Genomic DNA, 12076 nt, shown 5'->3' on the forward strand with positions numbered 1-12076 from the left:
AGAACCAGATGGTTCTGCCTGCATTTTTTCCCCCAGAAATTGGAGTTAGAGATGGTTAGGAGCCGCCATGTGGGTGCTGGGACTTGAACCTGGGTCCTCCAAAGTGCTCTTAACTGTCTCCTCTCTCCAGCCTCCTTACAATTATATTTTAACTAACTTTTTAAAGGCTGGTTCTCACTGTAGCTCTGGCTGGCCTGGAACTCTGACATCACTTTTTGTGAGTTCTGGGATGCCAGCCCCCACACTTGGGCAACCCCTTCTCCATGGGCCCGCCTCCCACTGCAGGATTCCTAAGTCATCCATGTCAGTCATCCCATCGACACTACTTATCATGGAAGAGCAGGGAAACACCTCCATGCCCACTGAGAAACACTGACTGACTGGGGCATGTCCTGCTGGTATCCGTTCCTCATTAAAAAAAAAAAAAAAAAAAAAAAAAAAAAAAAGCCTGGCAGTGGTGACACTCCTTTAATTCCAGCAGAGGCAGGCAGATCTCTGTGAGTTCGAGGACAGCCTGGTCTACAAAGCAAGTCGAGGACAGCCAAGGCTACACAGAGAAACCCTGTCTCAAAAAACAAATAGAAAAAAAAAGAGACCAATTTCTTTGACATTTTATGGTTTTAAAAAGTCTAGCAAGTTTATTAAGACTATTAACTATTAAATGCCATAAAAATCGATTTTTTTTTCTCTTTTGGGGGGTGGTGGTGTTGGGCACGTGCCCTCCAATTCAGCTGCTGGTGGCCTCCAAGTCACCTGGTCGAATAGGACAGTGATTTAATTTTACTAAGTGGGGCAAGACAAAACTCATAAATGTAGAAGAGCTGAAAGAAATCTTAGAGGCAGGCGTGTTGGTACATACCTGTAATCCCTACCCCCGAGACACTGAGGCAGGAGGATTCTTGTGAGTTTAAGGCCAGTACAGTCACAAAGTCTCTGCTGGGTTGTGTTTTATGGATTTGGACTGTTGGTTTTTATCTCTGTTGTTTCTTTTCTCCTCTCTGGAAAACCATTATTTGATTTCCTTCTAGAGATCCCTAGCATACAGGATGCACGGACCCTCCCCTCAGACCCCAGGATGCTTTTAGGCCCTCAAGTGTCTCCAGCCTCAGGTGAGAAGCTGGCTCTTTGCTCCAGAGCCCTATTATTTATGAGTCTGGGTGGCCTGGCGGGGGGGTGGGGTGGCCTGGAGACCTGGGAAAGTGGTTTGAAGGTATTTATGGGATGAGGGAGAGGGGCCCGTGGGTGCATCACAGTGGCCTTTCTTTCGCACATGTAGACCAGCGGTGGGCTGCCCAGGAGAGAACCAGGGCCCAGAGTAACCCCAGAGACCCCCACCTGTCATCCTCAGGCCGGGTCCCCACTCTGCAGCATCCTCCACACCGGCCACCCCCAAGGCCTAGCCCAGGGCCCCGTGACTGCCGACACAGCCCCCACGGGTGCTGCCCTGATGGCCACACACCATCTCTTGGGCCACAGTGGCAAGGCTGTCCCCTGGCTGGGGCCTCGTGTCTTCAGAGCAGGTGGGTTGGGACAGTTTTTCTTCCTCAGCAGGTGATTGAGGGAAGTTGGGGTCCAGCTGCTGTGGGTGAGGCCAGCATCCCTGCCCGGGGCAGGATTGCCCAACTCAGATCAGAATTTCGAGGTACTCTTCAGCTCCTCCTATGGGCTTCTCACATGCCCAGCCTGTGGAGGGAGGTAGCCTAGGCTTGAAGCAGGCACGAGAGGTAGTGGTTCCAACTCCTAGGTCCATGCTGGGCTCAGGAGCCGAGTGTGAAACTGGCCACATCTCAGAGGTCTTCTGCCACCACACTCCTCCAGTCTCAGAGGGAGGGCTGGAGCCACCTGCAGCTCTTCCAGGAGACCTACCTTACACAGGCCCCTGAGGGACTGCGCTGCTAAGGGTCAGGGATTTGGGGCTAGCAATCTGGCGGTGACTTCCCACTCAGCCACTGGCCAGATGCTTTGCTGGGTAACTTGAGGCAGAGTGACTTCTCTGCTCTTGGCTTCCTCTTCTGAGAGGCAGGAACAATGGCTGCTGCAGAGTGACACTGTGAGGGAGACCACCCTCTTTTCTAATACTGGCCCCCCACTTGCTTCGCACACTCTTGTTGGTGAGGCTAAATGACAGCCTGGGTATTTTTCGGGGGCTCATGGCAGCCTGAGGATTGTGTAGGCTTAGATGCACCCCCTTTCTGGTTTTGGGACAGGTAGTGTACATTGCATCAAGCATAGGGCTACTGTTGGGGCTGTCGTTGCCGCCTTCCCTTGGCAACTGCTGGGCAGCAGTGGGAGTGGGCGGGGCCTGGAGCATGAAGAACTGGTATGGCCTGACAGGAACAGACTCTCTCAGACAGGTCTTTATCCAGACAGTCCCCCTAACACAAGCAGCCTCAGAGCCTGTTTCCCCACCTACAAGTTTAGGCACCTGGGTTCATGGGAGGGCAGGGGCAGGGCTGGGCAGTGGTGAGGGTGGCCCTGTACTGCTTCCTAGGTACGGATGCTGCCCTGATGGCGTGTCTGTAGCTGAGGGGCCCCAGCAGGCTGGCTGCACCAGGTCTCATGGCAGTGACAATACTGGGAACAGGCCAGGGTCCAGGGCAGTGGCTTCCAAGGTAAGTGGATACTGGGTTCCTTGCAGCACTGGCATCCTAGGCAATCTTTTCAAAGACCAGGGCTTCAGAGATGGTCTCCGATCTCCCCGGGGCCTGGGTAGGGTTCCCTACGTCTAACTCATAGCTCTGCCACTTATCTTTTCCTGTCACTCTCCCTCTGGTCATCCCAAGCTCGCTCCCCATTGAAAAAGAAGACTCATTCCTAAGTTCCCAACCTCTGGCTTCTTCTCCAGGTCCCCAAGATCCACCAACCCCAGGCCCATGAGAGCGAGCCCAGTGAGTGTCATGGCTCCCAGTTTGGTTGTTGCTATGACAATGTGGCTTCTGCAGCTGGTCCCCTGGGGGAAGGCTGTGTGGGCCAGCCCAACTATGGTAAGAGGACACCCTTTCTCATCCTATCTGATGGATGGACCCTGTTATCTCACTGGGTCCTCCTCTCCCCCCCTCACCGCCCAAGACCCCATTGAGTCATATTTCCTCAATAACTGAGCACACACTAGAAACTTGGCCAGTGGTTTGGGATGGATGTTCCTGCATCCCGGATGTTTGCACTCAGCTGAGGAGGGGTTATAAATGGAGTTCCCGGGGCTGTGGATGTGGCTCAGTTGGTAGAGTACTTGCCTAGCATGCACGAAGCCTCAGTCCTCAACTGCATAAATCAGATGTGGCGGTGCAGATCTGCAACCCCAGTACTTGACAGGTAGAGGCAGGATGACCCAAAGTTCAATGCCATTCTCAGCTGCATACCATGTTCAAGGCTAGCCTGGGCTGTATAAGATCCTGTCTAAAAAAGAAAAAGAGGGCTGGAGACATGGCTCAGAGGTTAAGAGCACTGACTGCTCTTCCGGAGGTCCTGAGTTCAATTCCCAGCAACCATATGGTGGCTCACAACCATCTGTAATGTGAACTGGTGCCCTCTTCTGGCCTGCAGGTGTACATGCAGACAGAGCACTGTATACATAATAAATAAACAAATTTTAAAAAGAGAGGAAAAAAAAAAAAAAAAAAAAAGAAAGAAAGAAAAAGAAAGAAAGAAAAGGAAACATGGGGACCACAAGTGAAACAAAGTTCATCTTGTGTCTGGGGTCAGGTTTCTCCCAATATAAAGGCAGGGCAAGGTGGGCAGTGCTGTGGGAGGGGTGTGGTGTGGTGGGGTGGGGTGCAGGGAGTAGAAGCTGATTTTAGAGAGAAGGTGGGTGCTGGGACACAATGGTGGCACTTCCAGGCTCTGCCATGGGACTGGGCACCTGAAAGTATGACAGGCTGGTGGCTCTGCAGAAGGGTGGGTATTGGCACAGGCAGCCATGGCCACTTGGAACATCGAGAGATGGAAACTGACTAGCCACGACCAGCAGGCCTGTGAGGACAAGCAGGCTAGAGACTGGGACAGGGTACTGAGGATGAGGGCAAGAGTGGGCCTCCTACTGGGCATGCTCACAGCCCCTCCGGTACAGCCACAGAGAAGTCAAACCCTAGCTGGTGTGTGTGCAGGAGACCCAGGCTGGAAGGGACAGGAGAGAGCTGGCTTAGGGAGCTCCAGCCTCTTCTTCCTGGGGGCTCTATTCGGTATGGGAGGCAGCTGTGACCTAGCCTAAGAGTTTAGGACAGATCCTGGGAGTGTCCTAGGCTCCTAGGAGAGGTCAAGGGACCTGGCAAGAGTAGGGCCATCTATAAATCAGGAGAGGCATGTTCCTTAAGGTCAAGGTGCAGGGGGCGGAGGGCAGTGTTCTCACTGGCCATCCTATGACATGTTCCATCTCCAATCCACAGCCTACCCGGTGCGGTGTCTGCTGCCCAGTGCTCAAGGGTCGTGTGGAAACTGGGCTGCCCGTTGGTACTTTGTGCCATCAGTGGGCAGGTGTAACCGCTTTTGGTATGGCGGCTGCCACGGCAACGCCAACAACTTTGCATCGGAGCAGGAGTGCATGAACAGCTGCCAGGAGCACCACGGGCCCCGGCGTCCCGAGGCAGGGGCCTCTGGTCATCGTGTCCACGCGGATGGTGGCCAACGTGGTCCTGGGGGCCAGCAGGAACCTGACTGGCACAGGACAGGAGCCACAGTCCCGAGACTGCCCTCGCCTTCTGGAAGCCCTTGGCGAAGAGAGCAAGAGCCTGGGCCAGGGGACACCTCCCACACCCCAGCCCGTGGAAAATGGCCCAGAGGTCCCGGACCGGGTAGAGAAGTTGGACCTCCAGTGCCACCCACACGTAGCTCATCTTACAGGTGAGGAGGCCTGCTTCCCAGGTAAGGTCATAGGTGCCTAGGCCAGGGCTGAGCCCCCTCCCGTCCCGTACCTTATTTCTGATCCCTAGACTGACAGCCCAGCCCTTTGGCCTTTGGCCCTCGTCACCTTCATACTTCAGATAGGGATGCTTGAGTCTCTGGAGCGGTAGGTTTAGCCAAGGTATAAGCTCCAGGATTCTCTCTCTGATCTAGCTACTGTACCGAGGTCTGTGTCTAGCTAGAAAGGTTTGCTAGCTCCAAGCCTCAGTTTCTTGACTTGTAAAAGGGTGGTGATGTTTCACTCCCTGAATATGTCATAGGTTTTGACAGGCTCCTGTTATTTCTCTCTCTTGTTCCATTGTATTAGTAAGGGACTGAGGGGAAATTAACAGAATTAAGAAAACTGAAGCACATGCTGCAAGGGTTGAACGTATGTTATGTTGTTGGTTCCCTACACAGCACTGGGATGTGTAATCCTCCTCCTACTCCCTTGGGCTGTTGGCCTTATTCTGCTGCACAGCTGCTTGAGGGGCCATGCCTGGGGGTGCAGCAGGAGGTCAGGAAAGCTGGGGGCTCCCACGGGACTCTGGCCCTATAAATGCCTACAACAGGCAGTTTCCCTGGCCATGCCCTTGTGCCAGGAGGCAGACTCATACCTTCCATCTCTCCAGGATCAGCTTGGCAGGCTCGGAGACTGCCCTGGTACAAGCAGCCCAGGGGCAGGCAGTACAGCTTTTTTGTCCTGGCAACACCGGCCCAGAATTCCAGGCCAGATGGCAGAAAGAAGGCCGGCCCATTTCGTCTGACAGGTGCGTGTAAAACCATGGTCCCATCTCCTGTGTGAGAAGTTCACTGTGAGGTAGCGGCGAGCTGGGCCTGGAGAGAGCTCGCAGTAGCCAGGAGCAATGGCTGCTCATCTAGAGGACCCGGGTTCAATACCCAGCACCTACAAGGCAGCTCACAACAACTGACTGTAACTCTAGTTCTAGGGGACATGCATATGTATGCAGGCAAACTACCCAAACATTACACACACATACATATACACACACATATTTTTATACACACACACACACACACACACACACACACACACATTGTTGAGTAATAGCTACTTTCCGTCTCCTGAATGTGCAATGTCCTCTCTTGTAGGGGGCCCTGTGGCATTCACTGGGAATGTGAGGGGACTCTGAGTGCTGTGGGGCCCTATGGTCTCCTCTGGTAGCATGGTTGGCAGAAGACTCCTACTGGCCTCAGGAGCCCACAGATCATGTCTCTCCTCCCCTCCGCTCAGGTACCACCTACAGTCAGATGGCTCCCTCATCATCAGCCCCTTGAAGCCAGAGGATGCTGGCTTCTACAGCTGTCACAGGCCAGGCCATGACCCCCAGGAGATCCAGCTTCGAGTCACAGGTGTCTGTCTTGTCTACCTGCCAGATGTCATAAAACACAGAGTGGGACTGAGAGAGGGAGGGGGAGGGGAAGGGCCTGGGCAGGGCTGACCCATCCTAGAAAAGCCCAAGTTCTTCCTAGGGTCACTTCCTCCTGAGTTAGGAACTACATCCTGTTGTCTTTTTTTTCTCCACATGTCTTCGCTGGCCCCATGAAGCCTCTCTTTACATTCCCTTCACAAAGCTCATACTTTGCTTCTTTTGGCCTCATGATAGGAGGCGACATGGCAGTGTTGTCTGATGTCCAGCAGAGGCATTTCCCTCAAACCAGGAACCCAAACTCTGGCCAGGGTCCCTGGAATCCTGGCATGGAAGCAGGAGCTGGAGGCCACAGGGTTCTCTCATCCTCACACCCTAGGCCGGCCACCAGGTAACAGCGTAGCGTGCCCCAGTGCTCTCAGCCTCAGGGTCCACAGTCTCGGGATAAAGGGGGGTTTGTGCTGTGAAAGGTTTTGTCACCCAGTGCCCCAGGCTCTGAGAGGTGACATTAGAAAAGCCTAGCTCCTTGAGCTGGCCTTGAGGGGTGGTTCCATCTCAGAGGACTTGAGGACAGAGGTAAGTGGCATCTCTGTCAGGGCCTGGTGACAGACAGGCAGGGCAGGAGGAGGTAGACAGAGACATATTGGGTGTGTTAGTCAGCCAAGGTGGTGGCCACCCAAGCCTTTCAGACTTTATCCCCAGCTCTTTTTTAAAGAATTAATCTTTCTTTCTTTTAAAGAATTAATCTTTCTTTCTTTCTTTCTTTCTTTCTTTCTTTCTTTCTTTCTTTCTTTCTTTCTTTCTTTCTTTCTTCTTCCTGAGACAGGGTTTCTCTGTGTGGCCTTGGCTGTCCTGAATTTGCTTTGTAGATCAGGCTGGCCTCAAACTCATAGTGATCCGCCTGCCTCTCCCTCCTGAGTGCTGGGATTAAAGGCATGTACCACCATGCTTGGCTATTTTAGTTTTTCAAGACAGGATTTCTTGCCGGTGGTGGTGGCACACAGTTTTGATCCCAGCACTTGGGAGGCAGAGGCAGGCGGGTCGCTGTGAGTTCGAGGCCAGCCTGGTCTACAAAGCGAGTCTAGGACAGTCAAGGCTACATGGAGAAACCCTGTCTCAAAAAACAAACAAACAAACAAACAAACAAACAAAAGACAGGGTTTTTCTGTGTTTTCTTGGCTGTCCTGGACTTGCTTTGTAGACCAGGCTGGCCTCGAACTCAATGATATGCCCAGTTCCTAACGACAGTGTCAGTGTCCTAAACTGAGCTAAGAAATACTTTTAGGGAACCAATACTGACCAGAAATGGAAAATGGGGCTCATGCAGAGGACTCTGTTGGGAAAAGGAGCAGCCAGGCCCCTTAGCTGTGCACTATTTGTTTTGTAGGCTGCGTCTGGACCGGACACAGCCCGGGGTGGTGGATGCCAGTCCTGGCCAGCGGATCCGGCTGCCCTGCCGTGCTGAAGGTTTGCCAGTCCCTACCATCGAGTGGCAAAGAGATGGGCAGCTGGTCTCTTCTCCCAGGTTCATTCAGCCCCTCTGCCACTGTCCTGTCTCCTGCCACACCCTACCCTAAGGAGGCCAGAGCAGGGGAGAAAGGGGGTGGAACACAGGGCTTCTGGGCATTTCCAAAGTATGGCTGATGGAAATAAGAGGTCAGCCAGGGGAGGAGGTAGATTCTGCATGGGTGGGCCCCATTGCTGACGCTTCCTGACTTTGTACTGAGGCCTGTTTGCTGTTGTGTAAGCGGCAGGAAGCCATACTGAAATGTGTGCTTCTTGCCAGCAGTTTACACACAGAACCTCACATCACACAGCTCACTGCAGGAGCAGGATCTGAGTCTGCTTGCATGTGGCAAAAACTATAAACCCAAAGCCTTTAATCCCAGCACCTTGGAGGTGGATTTCTGTGAGTTAGGGCTAACCTGGTCTACATATTGAGTTCTAAGACAGCCAGGACTATATATAGTGATGCCCTATCTAAAAACAAACAAACAAACAAAAAAGAACTAGAAATAGAACTTAAAGTTGTGTGCATGTTCATGTGCAAATCTGTATACAGACCAGAAGTCAATTTTAGGCATTGAAAAGAAAAGTATTCACTCAGGACCTCCAAGACCAAGTTCTCAGCACAAAGTTGATTTATTTGTCCCAGAGGGTTAGTGGGCAGAGGATAAGAGATAAAGACAGGAGACAGAGGACAAGGGAGAAAGGGAAGGAACAAGGGAGGAGTGGAGAGAAGTTTGTTCCACAGTGGGGCAAAGGACTGTCTCTGAATAGAGAGGAGACACCTGGCCCATAGGAAAAATAGTAATTTATAAAGATATAAGGGGAAACCCCATGTTAGGATGAGGTGTTTACTTTTAATTGGCCATGTTAATTAGGTAACCCAAAGGGGGCTGGCTTTTGATTCCTGGACTTTAATAGTTTGATAGCTGGACCTTGGTAGTCAGCCTCAGGAGGAGGAAGTGGCCAAATAAGGGAACAGACCTTGGGGGCTAGCTTTAGGAATGTAATCTAATGGGTTTTTTTTAACAAGGCAGAGGGGATGGGGGGGGGGGGAGGGCCAGGCCTGCAGAGCCATGTTTGCCCACTACAGTCCCTTCAGGCATGATTCCTTAGGAAGCATCTACCTTGTTTCTTTGGGACAAGGTCTCCTCATGGCCTGAAGCTTGCCAGCCCAGGAATCCTCTCTGCTTTCCCGGTGCTGGGACTACAAGCAGGCCCACCATGCTTGCCTGCCTCGTGCCCCACCCCCCTTTTAAATATGGATTCTGGGGGTTGAACTCAGCCTTCAAGCTTGCAAGGCAAGCACTTTACCAACTGTTGTCCCTTATCATCTGTGTGTGTGTGTGTGTGTGTGTGTGTGTGTGTGTGTATGTGTTGTTGCGCTTAGATTGAGCCCAAAAGAAGAACCAGAAAACACACGAAACCGCTGTAAAATACAAGAGGAATCTCAGGAGGGCCCCACAGCCGTGATCTCTGGTCCTTTTATCCTCTCAATGTCCTTTAAGCAGAAAAGAGTGCCAAGATTACCCATGGCTTAATTTCTTTTGTTCTCCCCAACGGGATGGGCTGGTTGTTAGGTCAGTTGCTATCTCTGGTGGGCAGGAAGGAATGTGGCCATAAAACTGGGTCTCTTATCAACTCTGTCTCCCTTGGGACCCTTCCGGTCAGTCACTAGGCAATGCTATCTCTAGTGTTGGCTGCTGTTTGCAGCTGGCCAGATTATCTCCTATAGGCCTATTTCTTAACCTTTGCCCCAGTTACCTTGCAATCCAATTTTAGTTCTTCTGGTATCTCCGTGTGTGTGTGTGTGTGTGTGTGTGTGTGTGTGTGTGTCTGTGTGTGTGTGTGTGTGTGTGTGTGTGTGTGTGTGTGTGTGTCTGTGTGTGTGTGTGTGTTTGTGTGTGTGTGTGTGTGTGTGTGTCTCTGTGGTCCTGGCTGACCTGGAACTTGCCTGTAGACCAGGCTGGCCTTGAACTCAGATATCTGCCTGCCTCTGCCTCCCAAGTGCTGGGATTAAAAGTGTGTGGCACTACCACCCAGCTTTCTCCCCTTTTGTTTTTTGACATAGAGTATCACACTAGCTCAGGCTAGCCTGGAAGTCACTATGTATACCACGCTGGCATCAAAAACTCACGGCAATCCTCCTGGTTTTCTAGTTCCTGAGTGCTGGGATTATAGGCTGCCACACCTGGCCCCAAAATAGTTTTTAATTTAGAAGATATGAAATGATTTGTTACTGAATTTAAAAGCCAGGCATTCTCAAGTGAGTTAAAGTGCAGGCAGCTGGACTGGGTGAGAGGCTGTACATAGCTCTTTGGCTAGACATTTTGAGCAACAGGGGCCCTGCTCAGCTCTCCTCCCAATTCCTGCCTATCCTAATCCCAGCTAAACCCCTACTTGAGTCAAAGGCAACTGCCTGTGTTTGGTCCCCAGGCACCAGGTGCAGCCTGATGGCTCTCTGGTCATCAGCAGAGTGGCCATGGAAGATGGTGGCTTCTACAGCTGTGTTGCTTTTAATGGGCAGGACCGAGACCAGCGCTGGGTCCAGCTCAGAGTTCTGGGTAAGGAGGAGTCCAGAGTGGGGTCAACGGGCTTTATGGTCAAATGGTGTGCGGTTGGGGAGGGGTCAGTGTTAGCCACTGACAATGTCTTCTCATGCCCAGGGGAGCTGACAATCACAGGCCTGCCTCCTACTGTGACGGTGCCAGAGGGTGACACGGCCAGGCTTCTGTGTGTGGTGGCTGGAGAGAGTGTGAACATTAGGTGGTCCAGGTAAAGTGCTATTCTAGTCAGTGCACATCCTTAGAGTCTCATTCTGTCAGAAATGTCACCGTTGTCACTGTCCCTCTGCTGTTGCCCTCTGAGGCCTGGTGCCAGGGTTGGTGGCTGAGGCACTCTCCTCCTATACCACAAAGCTCCAGAGAACAGTTTTCTCCTGGCTGCACTACAGTTTCCCCTTTTTCTTTTGGTGTTATTGAGACAGGTCACACTATGTATCTCTGGCTGGCCTGGAACTCACTCTGTAGACCAGCCTGCCTTCGAACTTAGAGATCTGCCTGCCTCTGCCTCCTAAGTGTTGGGATTAAAGATGTGTGCCACTACATCCAGCAACTATCATTTCTTAATCTTTGAGTCACTGAAATGTTGGACCAGGAAAGCTTGCTGTGTCCGTGGTAGAGATTCTAGCAGCATCTGGAACATCCACCTGCTAGAGCCAGTAGCATTCTCCCTGCTCAGGTTAAGACAGTGAACAGCATTTCTAGACATGGCTGTGTTTCCTCCATAGTGAGACCACAAGGCTGCATGCAGCTCTGGAGACTTCAATGGCTTCGTTTTCAAATGTACTTATGTGTACGATTGTTTTGTTTGCATGTACACGCATACAATAGCCATGCCTTGTGCCTGGGGAGCTCAGAAAGAGGAAGCGAATTGGGGGTTGGATCTTCTGGAGTTATGGATGGTTGCAAGCCACCAAGCAGCTGCTGGAAACCAAACCATGGTCTTCTGCACGAACAAGTCCTTAACTGCCGAGCCATCTCTCCACCCCAACTTCAGTGAACTGATCACTGATAGGGTAGTCTTTCTTTTTTTTTTAAGATTTATTTATCATGTACACAGTGTTCTGCCTATAGGCTGGAAGAGGGCACCAGATCTCATTATAGATGGCTGTGAGCCACCATGTGGTTGCTGGGAATTGAACTCAGGACCTCTGGAAGAGCAACCAGTGCTCTTAACCTCAGAGCCATCTCTCCAGGCTGTTGGCTGGTCTTTTTAAATTCAGCCACTGTCTGTCTCTACTTCTTTACGCTGTATTAGGTTAGTGTCTGGCCTAGGTTTCCCCCAAGTGCTCACTGTGCAAAAGGAAAGCAAGCAAGGCTTTGGATCTGGGAGAGGCAGGGAAGAATCCAGGGAGGAAAGAGTGCCCTTAGGAGGAGCAACAAGTAGTGGAAGGCAAGTAGTCCCTGGTTGGGGGTGACGGTGACAATGGAGGTCAGCTGGCTCTCAGGTGGCCTTAATGCTAAGGGCTTCAATGCTCACCCCTTCACAGCACAGCTATACATCTTGCTATCTCTACTTATCATTGCTCTGTCTACATCCAGCCCCTGCTCCAGGGGACATCGTACTGGAGAGATCACCATCACCTCCCTGGCCTTCCACCATGGAATGGTCTCAGTCTACCTCATCTGTGGTGGTGTCCTACTGGCCGCTTGCTCTTTTGTAAAACACTCTTCCCATGGCTTCACTAGTGTCCCCAGGGCTGTAGCCTTGGACTGCGAGCACTTCTGGGTCTGGACTCTGCA

General features: G+C 51.8%; 1 protein-coding gene across 1 annotated transcript in view; it reads left to right on the forward strand.

Moving 5' to 3' along the window:
• The window catches only part of Papln (papilin, proteoglycan like sulfated glycoprotein), a 31480-nt gene that overhangs the window by 15718 nt on the left and 3686 nt on the right, over nt 1-12076 (forward strand). Inside the window, exons 15-25 of the mRNA XM_051148241.1 lie at nt 1029-1109; nt 1277-1520; nt 2492-2612; nt 2846-2984; nt 4383-4836; nt 5508-5645; nt 6131-6249; nt 6504-6657; nt 7654-7791; nt 10209-10336; nt 10439-10547. Of these exons, the coding sequence (XP_051004198.1) occupies nt 1029-1109; nt 1277-1520; nt 2492-2612; nt 2846-2984; nt 4383-4836; nt 5508-5645; nt 6131-6249; nt 6504-6657; nt 7654-7791; nt 10209-10336; nt 10439-10547 (1825 nt within the window). The remainder of the gene's footprint in view (nt 1-1028; nt 1110-1276; nt 1521-2491; nt 2613-2845; nt 2985-4382; nt 4837-5507; nt 5646-6130; nt 6250-6503; nt 6658-7653; nt 7792-10208; nt 10337-10438; nt 10548-12076) is intronic.

This window comes from Acomys russatus, chromosome 1, assembly GCF_903995435.1.
Source record: "Acomys russatus chromosome 1, mAcoRus1.1, whole genome shotgun sequence".
NCBI lineage: Eukaryota > Metazoa > Chordata > Mammalia > Rodentia > Muridae > Acomys > Acomys russatus.